Below are 19,825 nucleotides of genomic sequence, written 5' to 3'. Positions count from 1 at the left end.
CCACTATGTATGAAATTCATTTCTTCCTCTTATCCATCACAAAAATTAGTTAGATTCTTTCAAATCTCAGTTCGTGTCATTTCTCATACCATGCCTATCCTAACTTCAATGTCATCAATTCAGAAATTACTTTGTAGTTACTTTATACATATATATCTATAATATTGTTTATTATTAATATTTATGTTGTTAGTAATATAATATTATTAATAATTACATGTAATATTTCCTTTTCAATATACAGATGCACACATTCGTGAATACATGTATACATGCCTGTGTGTGTTTATATACCTACACATAAATATATAGTTTTGCCCTAATAGTATGAGGACAAAGCCATTTGGGGGAGGAGGATCCTTATATCTCTACTTCAGTACCTGGGCTATTATGGGTACTTAATCAATGTGTATTAAATGAATAAATTAATGAATGAATCTAGATTTTTTTGGAAGCAAATTTTCCTTAGACATAATATTGACTATGTTGGGTTGAATTCTAAAAGAATTTTGGTCTTTTGTAGGAAACACATGGAATAAAGAATTTATGAAACATGAATGGAGTGGATATCATGCCAGGAAAAGTGATGAATTGAGAAGATGGTCCCTCAAACAGCAGGCCCAAGATGAATTATTTTGGGACAGTTCTAGCACCAATTCAGATGAGTCAGAAAAAGATAAAAGAAAATGCTGGACATTAGTGAGGACCAAGACAGAAAGAATTCCAGTTTTTGATGAATTCTTTGATGAAAAATAAAACAGCAACAAGATTGGAAAAAGAAAGGGAGAAGAGGGAGTGGAGTGAAAAATCAATTACTTGTGATTTCAGGACCTAGAACAGTGAGTGGCATATAGGAAGTGCTTAATAAATACTTTTGGATTAATTGCTTAACTGTAGTACTGATTCAAATCAATATGTGGAATAAGCTACATTTTTTTAAAGCCTTTATTTTTAAAAATGGAATTTTCCTAGTTCCAAAGTACTATATCTCTGTCTCATTTATAAAACAAATAAATTAGAAGATTGGTTGTTCATATTATGCTCTTTAGTTTATTTACAAGAATTACAACGTTGGTGTTTAAAATACCAAGATCACCAAGGAAGCTTATAGGTTTGTTTTCATATAACTAACTTTTGGTCTTATCATAGAGGCACCTGGGAGACTACAGAAATATTTAATATGTTAGGATTATTAATTAAGAAAATAATGATTAAATGAAGTTAAAACAATTCTGAGAATATAATGAAGATTCATAGAGAATAAGAGTTGTAGAGTTAGAAGGATTCTTGGGGATAATATAATTAAGAGAAAATGATTCAATTTACAAAAACTAAATGTACATGTACTTTGAAAAACATCTCTCATGAAATCCAAATGCAACTGCCTCCTCAACATCATATGCCAAGATATAATATTTTATTTAGAAATATTCAAAAGTTATTTTAAAAACTTTTAAAATACTTAATGTTTTATTTTATGATGTATTCTAAAAAGAAACATAACCCCAAAACTCATCATTAAAATTTATCAAATGGATATCAAAAGTTGCTCCAGAATTATAATTAGGAGATTTTTGTTTTTTTACCTGGAAGCAAAAACAACTGTGGGAAGGGGCTATAGTACAGAGAACAGTCTGATGGCAGGTCTAATTTCTTTAGGAAAGAAGACCATCCAGGCCTAGTTCTTGGATTTTGTGGGGAGGTAGATCTTAAGAGAAGTAAATAAACAGTCACTCTCTCCAAGGAAATATGTGCTACACTGTAGAAAAAGCATCTATTTCCATACCCCTGAGTAAGGTGTCTGACAGGCAGTTTAATATTACTGGCTAATGAACTAGACCAGAAGTCAAAAATGTCTGGATTGAAATTCAGCTTCAGACACTAACTAGCTATATTGAACTGGGCAAGTCACTTCCACAATTTCCTCATCTGTCCGATGTGAATAATAACAGTTATATATACAGTACATGACTTTTTCAAGACTCAGCATCTAAAGTTCTGTATAAGCCAGCCATTATTCTTTCTTTTTTGTTCTGGCAGCTTCTGTTTGGCCTACAACATGCTTATATTTCCTCTTTCCTAATATTTATATATATATTTATTCCATATATATATATGTATATGTGTGTATATATATATATATATATATATATAATCCTCTCTTGGCCCACCTGTATCTGGTATATGATGCTATCTCTTGGCTACATTCACTCTTCATCCCCTTCTGTCTCTTTCATCCCTCTGAAATTTTTTTCTCTAAAGTCCAATAAAAAATGTGGTGGGAACAATATCCTAAGATTTTGTTCCATCAAGTATAAGGCATATTTTTAAAAAGATAATGAAAGTATTCTTGAAGATTAATTGATTTAGAGGACCAAAAACTTGTTTCATTGGTATAGTTTCCTGGTGCCTTCAGTACAAAAAAATTTCAGGGCAAAAGTACTCCCTTGGATCCTCCTTCAAGCTGCTAACATCATATTTATCAGAAATAACACAAAGCCAGGGAATTTATGCTCAACTGAATCAATGCTGTATTCTTGCTGAATGCTTTTTGTCTACTTTGAATAATCTTCCCTTTTTATAGCTAAGTGAATCTTTTGTTAACTATCAGATTTTCAGCAAGTGTATAATTTCATTTCTAGCTAGAAGCTGAGTTATCATGCCTGCATAAAGCAGGCCTGACCTATCATAATATTTTTATCAACAAATTCAGGGGATTATGGGGCAGCTAGATGGTGCAGTGGATAGAGCACCAGCCCTAAAGTCAGAAGGACCTGAATTCAATTCTGGTCTCAGACACTTTATACTTCCTAGCTGTGTGACTCTGGGCAAGTCAATTAACCCCTTAGGAAATTGCCTCAGGAAAAAAAAAATTCAGGGGATCATCCTTTCTGACATCTTCGCATGTCCTTTCTGAATCTAGATCTATCATCCTCTCTTTCAAACTATTTCTATTTCCAAATCTACTTTTTTTCTTTTTTTTCCATATGCACTTTTTGATTAGTCTCATCAAGTCTCATGGCTTTGTTTATTTTCTCTATGTGATATGACTCCCAAATCCATAATTTCACCCCCAGTTTCTTTACATTGACTTTTCATCACATATTTCCAGCTGCCTTTGGATATATTCATTTGAATATCCCATAGGCATTAATAGAATAATGTCAGCCAGTAGTGAAAATCTTTTGTAGAGTATTCTGTGGTCTGGCTGAGGCCCTATGCTTTTTTGTAGATTTGTTTTGCGAAGGTTATTCAAGGTTATTAGGAAAAACAGCCAAGTGATTGGATTATAGAATCAATATCCAAAAAGATCTCTATGAGCTAGAGGAAATTACTGAATTTCATCAGATAGATATTAGATTAGATAAAAATTTTATAGTTTCAGGATCTCTGATTCATTAATATGACTATTTCCTTCTCACCCTGAAAATTCCCTCTGTCCCTAGGGCCTTCTCACCCTTCTCACCCTTCTCCCATTGGTGAGTTCCTCCTGGAACTTCTATTTAGAGGAAGAGCCTATGCCAGTCATCTTTCTTTATTCCTCTCCCAGCTTGGCTGCTGATCCCCATTTTCCAGCTTCCTTTTATGTATTATCTTCTCTCCATCAGAATGTGAGCTCCTTGAAGGCAGAGGTTTTGTTTTAGCTTTTATTTAGGTCCCTAGCACTTATCACAATGTTTAGGAAACACTATGCATAGTAAATACTAAATAAAAGCTTAATGATTTGACTGATGCAGATCCCAATTCTTTCTAATTTAGTAGAGTTTTTTTATTGTCAAGAAATTCATTACTCTGTGGCTGATCTAGCAATCAGTCCATTTGACTTGGTTGGTATGATCTTTAGATGATAGACATGCATTTTTCCATGGAGTCCACATTCAAGGTCTTCAGGGCTTGGTAGAATCTGTCAAAGTTTGTGATCCATTGCCATAACCTTTAGCATGGCTTCAGGATATAATGAGTCATGTGAGTAGAATTTAGTAGAAGTAAAAGTTATATTCAATAGTGATAAATGTACTTCCTGGGGATTCAAAAATCAATTGCACAAGACTTAGGGGAGGCAGGACTAGATAATAATTGTGTATAAGTAATCTGTAGTAGTATTAGGGAATTAAAAGCTCAGTTTGAGTCAATAAATTTTTTTTTTATTTAAAAGTTGTTTTTATTTAATGTTTTGAGTTCCAAATTCTATACCAATGTCCTTCCTCCCCTCCCCTTGCCTTGAGATGGTAAGCAATCATATGTAATTATGTAACATTTCCATAATATGATGTTTTGATAATAATAGAGCACTGGACCTGGAATCAAGAAGATCTGAGATCAAAAATGCCTCAGGTTCTTACTAGTTCTTAGACAAGACACTCCATCTCTGTCTACCTCAGTTTCCTTAATTGTAAAATGGAGATCACAAAAGCACATATCTCTTAGAGTGTTGTGAGGATCAACTGACTTAATACTTGTAAAGTACTTAAAACAGTGCCTGGCACAAAATCGGTTTTTAATAAATGCTTGTTTCCTTTCTTTTAGCAAATAAAATTTTTATTTATATAATAAAATCTAATGATCTTAGGCTATACAAAGTAGATCCTTACTGTAATCTGAAATTATGGGACCTTATTGTAAAGGGCTAACACTCTGAATAGGTGCACTGGAATCAGACAGCAGAGCGCTTAAGGTTAATTACCTATTGAACATGTGCTTGGAAAAATGGCCCTTCTTACTATTCCATGCTGGCTTGATCTTTTGGTGTATACAGATAATCGTAGGAAGGATTAGGGGGTGGAGTAAGACAAGTCAGAGTCACTTTGGAGGAGGACGAGGAGAAGGGAGGTCGGTTGGTGGAGAGGGTGTGGCAGTTTTGTCCATCCCCTTCACTTCTCCCCCTAAAGGCCAAGGACTTTTGCTTATCCTGACTCTGACTGATTCTGAGGCCTCCAGGGAGTTAGCCTGGACTTCACACCTTATCACATCATTAATACTACAGTATCCAGCCATGATTAGGAAATGCCATCACAGGCTGGGCTGCAAGAACTAAGAGCAGGTGTCTTAAGGATGCTAGCTCTCCTGGTGATTGGCTCCCTTTCCTGTTGCATATGGTTGTGCAATTGAGAATTTGGTTATCAAAATCTGGCTGAGATTTCATCCAGTTCTGCTGTGGAAGTAGTAATTTATTGTAGTTTCTTTTCAGATTTCTTGATCATTATTTGGTCTGGTGCTATTTGTAAATTTTTATTGAAGTCTGTGAAAGCTGAGTTAGCTGTCTCCTTTCAGGTCACCTGCTTGAACAGAAGTCCTGCCTGTTTTTATTCTCAATAAGTTCCCCTATGTTCTTTAACTTTTCAATTATTCCTTCTTTCATCTCACTTTAACTATACAACTCTCTCTTTTACATCACTCATTCTTTTTGAATTATAAAATGAAGAGAAATGGACATATATTTCAGTCTTCATTTTATATCTTTATTCTATCTGCTACCTAGCTCTTATCTGATGACATTATACATGTTGCAATTATATCCATAATAAGATATTCATTCTTCTACTCTCTCACTCATAGGGTCTGTAAAGAGGGTCAAACTTAAACTTGGCCAGGGGGAACAGCGCTCGGTATAGCATAAAGAGAAAGGCTTTAGCATAGGGAGACAGTCAGAACCCAGAAGTGGCAGCATCAGTGGTTGCATTATTGCCTTGGCACACAGGAGCTATGGTGGCACCCAGATGATAATTTAAACTCTACAAAAGTTTTTGAGGAAGAGAAGAGCATTCAGGTCCTAGCACAAAAAAAGTATTGCTATCCTTTATCATAAAGGCAGCACTTTGGGGAAGAGATAGACCAATGTCAGTCATCAGGAAAATGGATCCAAAAGACAGCAGGCAAAAGAATGAGAAACAGGCAACAGGATGAGCAGCGACATGGACCCCATTAGCAATAAGGGGGGAAATGGGAAATGATAGGGCCCTGTTGGTAGCAAATACAGATTCAGAAGTAAAGTGGGACACAGCAGAATGGGGACTAGCATAGTAGCAGCAAAGATAGGAGCAAAGTATCCCCTTGTTTATTATTATCTAAAACATATGGGACCTCATTACATTTTTACTAGTACAGTATCCAGTGATCATTGGATAATTCCATCATAGGCAAGGTTTGGAGAAATAAGAGCAGACATCTTAATTACTGGTGATGGAGAAGAGTCAGTGGAAAGATGAGAATAATGCCTCAGCAAAGCCTCTAAAGGGGCCCAGATTTGACATTTCTTCCCAATGGAGTTCTTGGGGAAGAGAGGTTTTGACTGGTGGTGGTGCTAAATGGGTGGCTCTACAAATTTCTGGCATTAACACTGACACAGGCTGTATATGAGAGTTTTTTTGCTACCTTTTAAATGATGACCCTAACCTATGATGAGGATTGGTAATGATGCAGAAATGTCATCAAATGCACTGTGGCCCTTATACTCTTGGTGTTGCTCCAGCTCATTATTTCTGCTTTCCATGGGGAGGATCTCTGTGCAAAGATCTGGCATTGCCTGCCAAGTAGAGCAAATGATTAAGATCCATTGAAGTCTTAGGGCTGGTTTCAATACTCTTTGTCTTTATTTTTAATTTGTGAGGCATTTATTTATTCTTCCTTCCATTCCCCTTCCCACTGAAGGGGAAAAACCAACAAAACAAAATTAAAACCAATAATAAGAACTATTATAACAAATTTCTACATTGTTTATGTTCAAAAATTTGTATTTTCCATGTTGCATATATAATTTTCTCTGTCTAGAAGTGGGTAACATTTTTTGTCAATAGTACTTTGGAAATATAACTGTCATTGTATTGATTAAGGAAAAAAGTTAGCCTAGCCTATGTGGGTACATCATTTGATGGGAATTAATATTTTCATACATAATTCTATTTTTCTGTTTCTCTTCATGTAGGAACATGTTTACATTTACTGGCATTCAAGTTCAGAATAAAAACATTTTAAAAACTTATAAATAAGGAAACGAATGAATAAGTATGTCCCAAGTCCATATGACTCTATAGTTAAATTAACCTGAACTAATCTCTATTCTGGGAGCATGTCCTATATCTCCCTGCCTCTGTCCCCTGTGCTTGGAATATGCTCTCTTTGCCCATTGAATTTGTCATCTTCAGTTATTTCAGTCATCCAAGTGTTTGTGATCCCATCTGGGGTTTTCTTGGCAAAAATCTTGGAGTAGTTTGACATTTCCCTCTCTAGTTCTCAGATGAAGAAATTGAGGCAAATGGGGATGTGAATTGTTGAAGGTCACACAGCTAGTAAGTGACTGAAGTCAAATTTGAACTCAGGAAGGTGATTCTTCCTGACACCAGATCCTTTACTCACACAGCTGAATTTTCCATCCATCCTTTAAAGTTCACGCCAAATAGTCCTTACCTGGTCCCCCATCAGTTATAACTTTATCCCTTGGACAAACACAATTTTGTTTCACAACTTTCAAATGAACCGACCACATATTATGTGTAATTGAGTTTCTCCTTACTAGACTTATAAGCTATAGAAAGGCAAAAACTGAGTCTGAAGTAAAACTTTCATTTTCTTACAGCATGTAGCACTTAATGAATATTTATTGTTATTGTCACAATCACTTTTTAGTGTTGCTGTGATGGATGTGGTATATTAATCCAAAAATATGATACATCTACAAGCAGCTGATGGTACAAGTAAGTAAGTAGGCTATGCTATTAGATATGCATTGAACTAGCAGATCTACAGAATGCACTTAAAAAACTCACTCCTTGCCCTTCTTTGTGGTAACATGTATTACATCCAGTTCATCCTTCTTTGAGGGGCAAAGCTTATTGTTAAAACCCTTGGGACCCAAAAAATAGCCTGAATAGTGCTTTGAATGTGAATGCAATATAATCCATGTTCTGGCTTCTTATAGCCTGGGGCTCCTTATTGGCTTAAGCTTCAGAAGGATTCTGGCCCTGAATAATATTCCCTTTCTCCCTCTATGGTACCTGAATACTCTTAATTAAATAGCTTGAGCCTTTTGTCATTTTTCACTGACAAAGTACCATTCTGGGCTTAAAAAAAACAAAACAAAACTCTAAGATTGTAAATCTGCTTCCCTCTTTATTTTCTTTAAAAATTTTTATTATATTTAATTTTTTAATTTGATTTTTTTTTTCTTTAAACACAATTCATAGAATTTATTACATAGGTGTTCATGAAATAGATATTTATTTTATGTTGAATCCTCTATTTTAATTTGATTTTTAATTTTGGAATAAAATGAACATTTCTATAACATATCATAATTTTTAAAAATGATTACACATAAAAATGATTGTACACTATTATGCACAACTTGCCATTTCTTTCAAATATACAACAAAATCATAATGTAAATTTTTCCTTCTTCAAACCATGCCTTAGAGATGGCTATCATTATAGCCAAATGCACATAGAAATTTATGTATGTATGTATGTATATATACACATACATATATATGTATATATATATGTAAAACTCTTCTACACATACTTCTATTTATCAGTTCTTTCTCTAGACGCAGATAGCATTTTCTTCATGCGACCTTTAGAGTCCCATATAGTTCTTAAAAAAAAAAAGCTTTTTATTTTCAAAACACATGTATAGATAGTTTTCAACGTTCACCCTTGCAAAATTTTGTATTCCAAATTTTTTTCTCCCTTACTTCCCCTCCACTCCCTCCCTAAGGTAGCAAGTAATCCAATATATATTAAATATCCAATATAGTTCTTAAAACAACACTGCATTATTGTATACAATGTTATTTTGGTTGTGTTCATTTCAGCTTCCCTCTTAGGGATTTGTCCCTGCTCATATACCAATCTCACTGCTAATATTCAATTAGACAAAACTGATACATGTTCAAATGACAATTTGAATTTTAACAAACTAGCACACACGTGGTGAGGAAACAATACAGTTCTCCTACAGGGAACTGGAAAAAAATGGCATTAACAGGATGTATAACAAGTAGTTATACCCTTCTTGATTTCTCTACAGCCTTTTACACTCTCAGTCATCCACTTTTCATTGGTATTCCCTTCTCTTTAAATTTTTATGGTATAATTCTCTCTATTAGGCTATATAACTTTTGCTCAGTATCCATTGCTAGATCATCATTAGGATCCTGGCTACTAATTGCAAGTATACCTCTGAGCTCTACCTTTTCCTTTATATATAAATTCACTTGGTGATCTCATCAGTTTCCATGATTTCTGTTATCATCTTTATGCTGATGGTTCCCAAATGTATTTATCAAGCCCAGTATCTCATCTCCAAATGCCTTTTGATATCTTGAGCTGGATATCATAGTTTGTGATCCTCCATGCTTGCTTCTTCATGTCTCATCCCTTACTTGGCTCTTCTACCTATAAGCCTCTTTTAGGGTCAAGTTTAAAATAAGCATTTAAGCTAATTTACCCTCAAAGTTTGTAATCCTTCAGAACCTAAAGAGCACTAGAAAGTAGCTTGCCTACTTTCAGGAAACTCATACCCATCTCAATTTTATTAACTGCATAAACGCTTTTCTGAGGAATTCCAAAAGGTATACTACATTCATCTAAGCTTCTTATTATGATAAACAAATATAATAACTTTCCCATAGCTTTTAATTTCTAGGTCTAGATCTCAAGAGAGTATTTTCTGGAATCTAAACATTCCATTTCACTAATAATTCCTACATCCCAGTGGGTGCCCAGTGATGATGGTGTGGAATAAGTGGCTTTCTCAGGAACTGAAAAAGTCACTGTCAGACAAGGAATGAGAAAATGAATCTCCTCACATCTTTCTCTGAGACTTAAACTAGATAAAAATCCTCTTTCTATAATTAGGACAAAGGCCTTGCTTGGCTCCTCTTTCACCCCACCCCACCCCACCCCCAACTATAATGTGTTTTTTCCTCTTGAAAAAAAATTTATCTTGGAACAGAGAAATTTGTGGTTATGATTACAATTTAATGAGATTTAAAGAAATCCATATCAGGTGCACCCAGATGAATAATATCCTTCAAAACAGTCATATGGAGAGACTCTGTCAGAGGTGCTGCCAATTATCAGAATATAGTTGGTTCAAGCTCTTCTCAAATTGTCTTCAGCCTATTTAAGAGCCACAGAAGAAAAACTGTCTCATTACTCATGGATGGTTCAACTCCTTTCTCCCTCCTCTTTTGTCTGCTCTGTTTCCAGGAGAATTTCATTTGGTTCTATCTCTCTCTCAATTAAACCCTTTAAATAAAGACATAGCAAGACTGCCCTTATTAATATGCCATCAATCTCTGATGTGATTTGAAAGCTATGGAGAAGACCCTTTTGAGGGCTCTCTCTTTACTACCTGCCACTTTATGGAAATCCCACGATCAAATATATGTTCTTTTGGAACAAGACATCTTGTTCCTGACATCTTCTTGGAGGGGGTAAAAATATGGGGGAATGTTGCATTGTTTCCAGTCATTTATATCTCATTATGAATTAATAATGACACATTTATAAAGTCTATTTGTAGTATGTACTACAGTTATCATTATCTTGCTCGTATTGAGGAAGAAAGTGAGGTTCTGAGAGGCCTGATCATAGAATTAGACTTGACAAGAATCTTAGCGTTCATCTAACCAAAACTTCAAGTGTGAGTTGTGATCCCATTTGGAGTCACACAACTGAATCTGGGGAGTCTAAAAAATCTGGCAACACTAAAAGTTTTCTGAATACAATGATCAAAAATTAATTCAAAATAAGATGCGTAATGAATTCAAGATGTTTCTGGAAGTGCTTGTCCATGTTGCATCATGGAACTTCACTGTACCCTTGATTCTGAACACACACCATAGACACTTTGTATTGCACATGCATGGACTTGCCAGAAACCCTTTGGTACAGATTTGAGATGGAATAATATAAAGCTTTCTCGAATTAAAAGGGACTGTGAGTCAAAAAAGTTTAAGAAGTCTTGATCTAATCTATCATAGTTTACAGATAAGGAAACTGAAATTCAGAAAGGTATTTAAAATAATTTGTCCATGAATACATACAGAGTAATTGCCAGTCTCCCACTTCCAAATCCAGTTAGTCCTTAGTTATGATGGCATATGAAAGTTTTGATGGGAAGAAGTTTGCAAGGGAGAAAAGCAGTAGAAGAATGAAAAACAACCAAGAAAGTTAATGTTTGTTTGTCTGGAGAGTATGAAAATGAGAAATATTAGGTACCACATATCTTAGAAAGGAATGAGAAAAAAGAAGCATAAGACTGCAAAGACAAGCTTTATCCTTAAGATAAGAGATTATATTTTTTCATTTTGTTTGTCTCTCTAGCACCTAGCATGGTAGGTCTTTAACATACATCTGTTGTATTAGATTAGGTTGACCAATCCTGGGGAGCAGCCATATTCCAAAACTGAGCAACCAGCACTAAACTTTGCATATATTAAGTCCAATAAATTTTTGTTGTACAAAACATGTACTTCATTCTGAATTGATTTTTATTATTTACTGCATTATGAAAAGAGCTCTAGAGGAGAGAACCAGAATATACCAGCTTCCACAGCACTCGTTTAGTGATTATCATCAAATCTGTTCCAGGGCAAAATGTTGTCACTGCCATCATTAAACACAGCTGCTCTTTGAGAAAATCATGAAAATCGGGCTAGAGGCAAACTAGTAAATTTTCTTATTCAAATATCTTGACTTTGCAGAGAAAACAACTTTTCCAAGGCCAAATATGAATTATAAAATTGTCTGGTTTTCTTCTGACTGTAAATTTTTCATGAGGAGGCTGCTATGTTCCTTCATTCCTCTGAAAACATGAGTTTCTAAGGTATTTCAGGTAATTCAGTGTTTTTTCCTCACTTTTTCACATTTGCAGATAACATTGAATTGTAGCACTAAGAAGAATATGTCTTCATCTTGTCATATCTTTTAAATACTTTGGTATGACTTTGAGTTTGTCGGATGTGTAGTATCTCCACAGATGCAAATTCTAACTTGAATCATTCATGCAATTCTCACCCATGATCTTAAGTAAATATTCCATTGTGGAGCCAGTCTGTTAAAGGCCCAACTTTTTTTGTTTTTCTTTTTGTTTTGTTTTTAATATCTCAAGTATTTCAATAAAGCATAGTGGTTATTTGTCAATTATCTTTCTTAATAATATAGTATTTATTGAAATGAGTATTAGTATGAAGGAGTTAGACATATAGCAATATAGGATGATAGATTCAAACTAAAAATCCTATATTGCTATACATCTATCTCCTTCATACCAATATCCCTTGTTTTAAAAGTGAAAAAAATTTGAGACCCAAAGAGGTTCCATGATGTATTCAAGGTCAAGAGGGGAGAAAGTGGCAGAGCCAGGATTTTATTTCAGATAACAGATTTAAAACTGTCAGTGATCTCAGAGTTTGAATCCAAATCTCCACCCCATTTTTCTAATGAGGAAATAGAAGCCCAGAGCAGTACAAAGATTTACCAAAGGCTGGTGGGATATTAGATCTAGAACTAAAAAAGAATTTTATCCTAGTTGAATCCTCTTATTTTACAGATAAGGAAACTGAACCCCAGAGAAGTTTAAATGGTTCATTCAAGATCACCCCAATATTAAATAGTGAATCTAAGTTCTCTAACTCTAAATCCAGTGTTCTTTACACTTCAGTCAATTAATTAATCAATAAACATTTATTAAACTCCAACTATGTCCCAGGCATCATGCTAAAGACTGGGGACACAAAAAGAGGCAAAATAAAGAAATGAACAAAAAAGTCCTTGCCCTCATGGACAGATTGAAGATGAGCAATAAAGTGAGGATGACAAAGGGGACAATCTATTGGAAGAGAGAGAATGGAATCAGTTGTGCAGATGGAAGGGTAGGCCTTTAGAAGAAGTCAGGTTCCCTCTTGAAGACAAATGCAAAAGTAAAAAAATAGTGTCAGGAGGCATTGGATTAAAGATCCCTTATAAGAAAAGAAGGAAGAAATGGCAGTTTCACAGAATTACTATCCCCATTTTGCAAATGCAGAAATTGATATTTAGAATAAACAAACTATTCCTTTTTACAAAAGAAAAAGAAAAAAAAAGGAGAGGCATGAAATGAGAGAGGAAGAAGGGAGAGGTGGGAGCTCATGGAGAATGATCTCATTTTTCTGCAAAATAAGAGGCAAAATTATCCGCTGAAATGGTACATGAGGAGAAGCCATGTTATATTTGAGGAGGGACTGGAAGAGCCAGTCTATTGAGTTTGTGTAGTATAAATTTGCAATAGATCCAGTATAATAGCTGTGTGATTCTCTTATGTTTAATAAAATGTGTATATGAGTGAAGATGGTGGATAGAAGGAGTTGAATTTTGACAGAACACAATTGATGATATGATAAGACAGACTCAAAACAAGAGGAGAGCATAGAGTTGAACTGGTTCACCAAAGGGCTAGATGGTGAAGAGAAGGGAGAGTGGTTAGTTCAGGAGATTTAATTTGGGAGATAACTGAAGGGTCAAGGAACTGGAGGTCATTATGTGAATTATAAAAGTAGGGTTTAGAAAAAGAAGGCAGTAGAAGTATAAAGTCAATGGATTATGGTCAATTAAGGGGATTTCAGAACTCCTGAATATGGAAGTGGTACATTTGTGAGTGATAGCAAGATCAAGAATATTACCTTGAAAATTGGATCATGGAAAGTGAGTAGGCTGAGGAATTGAGTGGTTAATTGGTTAGAGGGAAAGTTAATGCATATGTTGAAATCCCTTAGTATGAGACAAGGAGAGAAGAGAATTGTGAGTCAAGTATCAAATTCTTTGAAGAAGGAAGGAGAATATCCTGGAAGTCTGCTTCTAGGGTTTTGATTGGGGGTAGATATGAATACATAGACATCAAATAAGAAGAGGTTACTGAGTAATGGAAGTAGGAAGAGAACCTGGAAGTGATCATGGGGAAAGAAGTGTAGTGCCAGAGAAACTGAGGCAAGAGAGAGATTAGGTTTTTAATATTTTAATAGTGGAGAATCTGGGTTAGCAGTTGAACAGGACTCATGTCCAAAAGATATCCTACCCCCAGCCAGCTGAATGGGACTCTTGTCTCAAAGCATCCAGCAGCAAGCTATTAATTCCAGAGACTTTTATAGGGCTCCAGCTATCAGGGAAACAAAGGCAAGGGGAGGCAGAAAGCTGGGTGAATGGATGAGCCATAACTTCAGGAAAGGATTATAATTTAGTTCTGATAGGTTGAGGGTCAAGAAGGGTAGCAGGAGACACGGAGTCTAGGGCAAGAGATAGTGAGTTCTACCTAGGCATTTGAGATAAGTCACCTGGAGTTTTATGACTCTCACTGGAATGTGAGAGTGGCCAGAGCTTCAAGGCCCCAATCCTTTCAGTCCCAATGAGGCAAGGAAGGGATATGGTAATAATAATTTTATTCAGGGTATAACATAATAATTCAGGGAAACTGAGGCATTACAGAAGGAGTATTCCAATTCTCCTTATCTGAACCTGTAAGCCAAGAGGAAAGAAGGAGGGTACAGCTAGTCCTGGAAAGATTGGCTAGATATGCTGTCCTCAGGGAAAAAGTAGATTTTGATTAATGTGGCTAGGTGACTTAGTGGATAGAGTGCTGGGCCTGGAATCTCAAATTCAAATCTGGTCTCAGACACTTATTAGCCATGCAACTTTAGGCAAGCTACTTAACTTGTTTGCCTTAATCTACTGGAGAATTAAATGGCAAACCACTCCAGTTTTCTTATCAGAGACTCTTTATATCATGAGAATTTAGGGAAGAGAGATGAGGTTTTAATCCAAAGGTAGAAGTTGCCTTGTGCTGAAACAGTTGTATTTTGACCCAGTGAGGCTCCTTGTCACTTTCTCTTAAAGGACATCGGTAGTAAGAAATGGAAGGCATCTGATGAGAGGAAGATCTCACTCTTTTATTCACCTAAGGCTAGAGATCAGGCAGGTCATCAGGAGAAGAAAATCTTGGGCAAAAGGAAGATGGAAGTCCACTAGCAGGCCTAGGGAACCTTTCCTCAGGGGAAATACTCAGCAAGAGATAGAAGGCTAGTTGTCAGAGAATGGTAGAATGGTTTGACTTTTCTGATACTTCATCCTGTTGCTTTGTTCTTGAGTAAGACACTGAATATGCTAAAGAGCTTTCCAAATACAATCAAACTTGACCTTCTCCTCCTCAATTCTGAATTCACCACCTGTCTGATAAATATAAATACAAGATGATATCAGCATCACACACAAGTCTTAGCGCAATTTTAAGCTTTATTAACTTAAAGATTATTAGAATAAATACCATTTGTATGTATATTCTCTTTTACTGAAAATATATGCATGTATATAAATATGCATACACAAAAATAAATTCATGCATATATATTGTATATGAACTTACACACACACACACACACACACACACACACACACACAAAGAGCCACAGCCAAAAAAGAATTACAATATACAACAGGTTTCCCTTTAAATAAAAGGCCCTCTGCTGGTCATTTCCCAAATATACAGCAGCTCCCCAGAGCTCCTGGAAAATTTCAGAGAAATCAGAATCTAAATAAAGCTGACTCATGAAATAGGAATTGTAGACTATTGGAAAATGGATGCCTCTTTTAAGAAAACTGTTTAAGAAAAGGCTCATTGGAAAAGTGGAGTTGAAAGGAAATATCTAGAAATTATTGTGATTTTAGAAACAAGCCATCAACAAAACTTTAAAAAAAAATCAGCATCTCTGTTTCTAAGCAATATTTATCCAGGCATTACCTAACCCATAATCCTTTTTCTGTCTCTTCCTCCATTGGTCCCTGTCAGAGATTGAACAAGGATGTATGTGTGTGTAGTGTGTATGTACCTCATATGTGCACACATATCCATCCATCATCTTTATTTAGAAAAGAAGTCAGTGATCCTCATTCAGATCCTTACAAGTTTTTTTTTCCTCCATTAATTATTACATTGGTCCTATTTTCTTGTAACATTAGTTGTCGCTTCTTTCAGAATGTTGATTTAAATGTTTCACGACTGGCTTTGACACTGGCGTCAAAGGGTTGTGCTGGTTTTTTTTTTTTTTTAATAGCTTCTAGATAGAAATATATCAAGCATTCCATAGAAAAAGGAATATAGAGCAATTAAATTTTCACTGTGCTACGATAATGTCCTTTAGAATCTCTTACTGAAATGAGAGATAAAGACATAGGTATCTTTCTGATTTCTCAGTGGAAAAATTTAACTCCAATCAAATATATTCCTTAATTATATTCCTAATTCCTTTGTCCAAAGGTCTGCTGGGTAATGCTACTTCTCATCTCATCCTCAATGCAATAAAAGCATTTGGTAATAATAATATGTTGTGTTGCAGTGGCTATTTCTGTAGCACTGTTTCATCTCTATGGAGTTCCAATAGCCCAAGAAATTCTACATTAGAGAAACATAATTGTTGAGACACTCACTCACGGCAGTAATACTGCTTAATCCTTTTTTAGGATAGAGAGAGGACAGGGAAGTCAGATTTCTACCTGCAAGTTTACTCTAGAGCAAAAAGTCATACAATGGGGTGGAGACATGAAATCTATACATAGGTACATATGATTAGCAGCTTCTTCTTTACATCTATTGTCCTTGAATCTGAACTTCCTGATCACTATGAGGAAGACTGATGACTGTTGTTAAAGCTAACTCTATTGATTACCATGAGATTAAGCAGCAGATGGTTGCTAAGACTGAGATAGGTGAGGCTGGAGTGATTGCTACAGGTGCTACTTAGTTCATCTCATTAAGATTCTTAAGAGACTTTCAGTTCAGAGACAGTCCAGATTGACTCAGAGTCACTTAAGTTGTAGCTTCTAGGCTAACAAGTAGAAAGGAAGACTAATTTTCTTATTATTCTTTTTCCTAATTTCACTTCCTATATATTGTCATTTGATGCTCGGGTCTCAGACAAATGAAGCTTTCCATAATTAATTTTTCCAGAAGGCTATTCAGTGAATGAGTATTTATTGGTTCTACTATGTAAGCACTCTCCTAGATACTGGGGATACAAAGAAAGGCAGAAAGAAGGCAGTCCCTGCTCTCAAGGATCTAATGTTCTAATGGAGAGACAATATGCAACCAAATAGGGGAATAAGAAATATACAGGATAAATTAGAGATAATCAATAGCGGGAAAGTACTAGCATTAAGAGAGATATGTGCCTTTCTTCTTGGAGACAGAGAGGGCAAAAGGAAGGAAATTAGGGAGTTGGTTGGATTCAGATGGTAGAACATTAAAGATAACAATATTCAAACTATTTCCTTATGTTTTTTCTATGTTTGCTAATTTGTGTGACCACAACATGCTAAATATCTCTTTCTTCTAAATATTGAAGTCATGGAGAGAGAGGACATTCTTAGACATGGGACAGAAGCTCTAGAACGATAGATTTAGTTTTTAGTATATTCAATAAAATTCAGTTATATTCTTTAGATGATTCCAAATACAATTGGTGTGGAGTTGAATTGCCTATTGCTACAAGAAACCTAGGTGTTTGTACACTGAGTACCCTCTGGTGGGCTGTTGGAAAACTACAGTCTTTAGGAAATAAGTAGATGCATATAGTCGAACTAGTGACTTAAGAGTTCTATCTAGAGAGCAAATGGAGATTTTGCATAACTTTGCTGGCTAATTAATATGACCATTGAGAAGACTCAGCACATGAATCAATTTTGACTACTAGAACTACTATAGTGTACCCAAATATCGCATAAAAGGAAAGGCGATAAGTATTTACATAGCTTCTATTATATTCCAGTGGCAACTAGGTGATACAATGGATAGAAAACTTAAACCTGGAATCAAGAAGACCAGTTCAAATCCAGCCTCAAACACTTTCTAGTTGTGTGACCTTTGGCAAGTTGCTTAACCCTGTTTGCCTCAGTTTCCTCATTTGTAAAATGATCTGGAGAAAGAAATAGCAAATCACTCCAGTATTTTTATCAAGAAAATCCTAAAAGGATAAAGAAGAGTAACTAACAACAGATCAACAGCAACTATATACTAGGCATTGTAGTAAGTACTTTACAAATATGTTTTCATCTGAGGTTCACAATAATGCTGGGTGGTATGTATTCATTTTACAATTGAGAAAAGTGAGGCAAGCCAAGATTAAAATTTTCCTGGGATTATATAATGTCTGAGACTGGATTTGAACTCAGAGCCTTCTGAGTATAGACCTGGCAGTCTAATTATGTGCCACAAGTTTCTTTGCATGCATGAAGGTCATGCAAGTACCATCCCAGATGCTGCTAAAACATTTACAGTTTTATTCTTGTAGTATTGTCTCCTATATCATATAAAATCATAGGCTTAGAGTTGAAAGGCACCTCATAGGTGATTTAGTCAAACCATCTTGTTTTTTAGACATTTAAACCAGTATGAATCAGAATTTGAATACAGATTCTTTTACTTCAAATTCAGCATTTTTTCTGATGGAATATGATTTTGTGGTCCCCGGATTTTAGAGGGACTTCTGTTCTAACAATAAATTAGTAATCCTAAATTGTTTAGCTTTGGAGTCTGCCTCATAGACTTCTCCTACTCCCAATCTAAGAACAGCAATCTGTCTGATTCTGAATAGACCCACTCCTCAATTCATTGCTGACTGTCAGATAGGTTCTGGCCTCAGGATAATCCCATGAACCAAACTCCTGAGGCAATAATGATAATCTTATCAGTGATAACCAAATTCCAGAGACCACTCATGAGCCACAGAATTAGCATATCAGTGATAGAAAGCTAGATAAATGTATCTCCTTGCTTCTATTTCTCTTCTGAATTCTCTTAAAATTCAGTCAGCTTGTAATAGTATTACAATTACAATAACTTTTGCCTCCTGGCTAAGGAGATGGGTTCAAGCCTGCAAATTTTTGATTTTGTGATACTAGTCTATGACCCCAAACTTTTGGAGTCTCATTCCCAACCTCAATATTTCCATTGGGTCCGTTTCACCTAAAATTTGGAAAATGTCATTTTTCCAGAAATCAGTTAAGCATATTTGTGCCTGTATCCTGAAATGCAAAGATCACAGGATATAGACTGAGGAGAAATCAAAGACCAGAAATCAGAGGATCTCTTGGAAGAGAAGTCAGAGGGCATTTATTCCAACCCCCTCATTTTATAGTAAAAGAAAACAGAATCCTAGGAAAGTTTCCTAAAGTGACATAGACTTTATTGTTCAATTGTGCCCTATAGTTTGTGACCCCATTTGGGGTTTTCTAGGAAGAGATACTACAGTGCTCTGCTATTCCCTTCTCGAGCTCATTCTATTGATGAGATTGAGGCAAAAAATATGCACCATATGCAGATTAGCTCTTATCTTCATTGCACTGACATACATCTAATAGTTTGCCATTTCCTTCTCCAGATCATTTTATATATGAGAAAACTGAGGCAAATAGAATTTTAGAAATTTAGAAATTAGAATCTAGAAATAGAAAATTTCTAGAAATTTCTAGAAATAGAAAATTTGCAATAGAATTAAGTGATCTGGCCAGGCTCACACAACCAGAAAGCATCTAAGGCCAAATTTGAACTCATGAAGAGGTCTACACCTGACACTCTAAACACCCCAATTGTCCCATAAGGTTGAACAGATAAGAATACAAATTCAAATCTGTCTCCAATTTGAATTCTCTCTAAATTCAGCATGGAAAATGGAAAAAAAAATAGTGGAAGAAACAAACCATAGTGAGTGAGGACACCAAGGAAAGCAAACAAATAAGGTTGGGGTAAGGGGTAGAAACCTCCTAGTTACCTAATCTTGTGCCCTTGCTGTTTCTCAGG

General features: G+C 35.4%; 1 protein-coding gene across 1 annotated transcript in view; it reads left to right on the top strand.

Moving 5' to 3' along the window:
* The window catches only part of CCDC198 (coiled-coil domain containing 198), a 49,997-nt gene extending 48,961 nt beyond the window's left edge, over positions 1 to 1,036 (top strand). Inside the window, exon 6 of the mRNA XM_051977733.1 lies at positions 524 to 1,036. Within this exon, the coding sequence (XP_051833693.1) occupies positions 524 to 756 (233 nt within the window). The 3' untranslated portion in view covers positions 757 to 1,036. The remainder of the gene's footprint in view (positions 1 to 523) is intronic.
* Positions 1,037 to 19,825: the final 18,789 nt, after the last annotated feature.

Source organism: Antechinus flavipes, chromosome 2, assembly GCF_016432865.1.
Source record: "Antechinus flavipes isolate AdamAnt ecotype Samford, QLD, Australia chromosome 2, AdamAnt_v2, whole genome shotgun sequence".
Taxonomy (NCBI): Eukaryota; Metazoa; Chordata; class Mammalia; order Dasyuromorphia; family Dasyuridae; genus Antechinus; species Antechinus flavipes.
The sequence above is the reverse complement of the archived record's forward strand: the minus strand, read 5'-3'. Positions and strand labels throughout refer to the sequence as shown.